Below are 2,500 nucleotides of genomic sequence, written 5' to 3'. Positions count from 1 at the left end.
TCTCTAGGTCCCTGCTGATAAGCCTTTAGTGCTGCTGGTAACATCAGTGTAACTAACATTTAACAATGTCGCTGGGCACTATTGTAAAGGTGTGAGCCAATATCAAAACTCTCTAGGACGGAGAAACAATGGTTTTAAACTCCATCACGTGTGCCCGCTCACTCGCTGCTTCTGTTTGCCCGTCTGTGTAATGACAGACTGACCAGGGCTGAGGGTCAATAGATTATCGATCACCCCAGCCAGTGAGGAACCTCCACAAAAAAATGTGACAACCGGATCTGGGTTGCGTCAGTGTGTGTGTGTGTGTGTGTGTGTGTGTGTGTGTGTGTGTGTGTTTTGTGTGTTAGACCTCGTCTGAACCTATAGGAGGCATAAGCCGACACATACACATGTGTTCGTTTTTAAACTCCGTATTCTACCATTAGACTTCTTATTGAGTCTCATGGAGGAAATGAATATTGTTACGTTCACTAAGTGCACATGTCTGTCGTACTGATAACTAACAACATGGATTGTTAGTTGAACAAGCTAAGTGCTGCTTGTTATAGCCACATCGAATGAACAGAACATTCTGGACAGCGGAACTGGTCTTGCAGATAAAAAAAGCTCAAGTCGAATACTAGAAGCTAGATCGGGCTTAATATTTTATTTTAATTGGGCGGCTATTGTTAAGGTTTTGTGATATCACACACACACACACACACGCACACACACACACACAGCTCAATCGCTCTGATCTGTTTTATAAATAGAAGTTGAATGGGCTTTTATAATGTTTTAGCCTATTATAACCGAATAAGAAAATCACTCGTCTGACTGGGCTATGTGTTTTTCACCACCACCCAATAGGCGCCTGCCTCGACAGCGAACAGTGGAAGTGGAAAGCGAACATTATAATCTTCTTTGGTTTCCACCTGCGTAGGCCTACATCACACACGTTGCTCGTCGGTAGCACGCGTGTGCACCTGCAGTATAACGCTACCGGCGTTCAGCTGTGTTTACAAATCCCCATTCCCGTTCGCTTCATGCATTACGGGCATGCGTCCACATCAACCAGAGGAAAGTAGCATTTCGCTCAGGAATAAGAAACAGCCTATAAATGCCGGGTACGGAATTCCATGTCAGGGATTCCTTAATATAGGCTCAAATCAAATGATCGATGGTACAATACTAGGTTATAGGCGCCTTCAATGCAAAACACAACTGGGATTAAAACGTTTTTTTTTCTTTTTTAATTAGCAGATTTGGCCTACATGCAACGACCAAATCGTTCATTATTCATTTAAAAGAGAACTACTTACCGCCGACAGCAGCCCAGAGCACCATTGTGAATATCAAAAGGCCCATTGCATGCGAGTAGGTATGGCCCCGCAGACGATAACCTTGAAATAACGGGATCGCTCGTTCCCGGACAGCGCTGCGCGAAGCCGATTTCCCCCCCCCTCCCCCGTCCCCCCCCCCGCCCCCCCCCGCCGCGAGGTGGAGCCGAGGAGCGCAGCGTGCGCGAGCGTCTGTCAGGTGATCGACAACGGGATCAGTGCGAGCCTGCGTCCGCCCGCGCGCCAGATAAAGTCATAGCATCCGCAATCGAAGCCCCCCGCCGACATGTTGTTATAGCTGAGCTGGTTTGTTTCACATGTGCTTTGTATGTAAGTGTTGTGTTTTCGGATAAATGTGAATGCGTGTGAGTGGCAGGGGTTGTCATTGGTGGCACTCTCGTGAAATAAAATATGAAACGATCCATCAAAATATAACTTTAGAATAAAATAACCTGTATATTATAATAGGGTTTATTGATTAATTGTTTTCTTATATAGAGAACACATTCAGGACATTATAATACATAAGCTACTTTTTGAATGCAATGTCTTAACACAAACATACCGTAGGCCTATGTACAGTGATGGCTGGTCTAAACCACGCCTGATGCAACACTCATTACATCATCACACACACACACACACACACACACACACACACACACACACACACACACACACACACACACACACACACACACACACACACACACACACACACACACACACACACACACACACACACACACACAACTCATTACACATTACACCATTTTACATCCTATTTAAAAAATGAAGTTTCAACTTGGAAGAGCTGTAAGTGTGAAATGGTGATTGATTGGTCGTTTCTCCGGTGATGTTTGCGGCCCAGGTCTTGTTTCTCTGTGTGTGTGTTCATCGTGCGGTCCTGGGGACGGGCCGGGGGGGGCGGGCGGGCTGGTTGGGGCCGATGTATCTGAGAGGAACCGAGGAGGGCGCCTCGATCACTTCCAGACCCAAGTAGGGCTGCAAGGCCCGCGGCACTCGCACTGTCCCCTCCTGCAGAGAGAGAGGGAGGGAGAGGGAGGGAGGGAGGGAGGGAGAGAGATAGTGTGTTAGAGTGTGTGTGTGTGTGAGTTAGAGTGTGTTTGAGTTAGAGTATGTGTGTGTGTTAGAGTGTATGTGTGTGTGTGTGTGTTAGA

The 2,500-nt window shown here is 46.8% G+C and overlaps 3 protein-coding genes across 3 annotated transcripts in view; 1 reads left to right on the top strand and 2 right to left on the bottom strand.

The window, feature by feature from the left end:
- The window catches only part of LOC311341747 (uncharacterized protein), a gene marked incomplete at its 5' end in the record, with an annotated part of 386,212 nt that overhangs the window by 209,612 nt on the left and 174,100 nt on the right, over window positions 1-2,500 (top strand).
- LOC311341753 (uncharacterized protein) overlaps window positions 1-2,500 on the bottom strand; it is a 361,346-nt gene that overhangs the window by 217,540 nt on the left and 141,306 nt on the right. The window lies entirely within an intron of this gene.
- sars2 (seryl-tRNA synthetase 2, mitochondrial) overlaps window positions 1,807-2,500 on the bottom strand; it is a gene marked incomplete at its 5' end in the record, with an annotated part of 8,444 nt that continues 7,750 nt past the window's right edge. Inside the window, one exon of the mRNA XM_084466558.1 lies at window positions 1,807-2,357. Coding sequence (XP_084322684.1) covers window positions 2,214-2,357 — 144 coding nt within the window. The 3' untranslated portion in view covers window positions 1,807-2,213. The remainder of the gene's footprint in view (window positions 2,358-2,500) is intronic.

Source organism: Micromesistius poutassou (genome assembly GCF_964030765.1).
Source record: "Micromesistius poutassou genome assembly, chromosome: 4".
NCBI lineage: Eukaryota > Metazoa > Chordata > Actinopteri > Gadiformes > Gadidae > Micromesistius > Micromesistius poutassou.
Note: the sequence above shows the minus strand (reverse complement) of the source record. Positions and strands in the feature narration are given on the sequence as shown.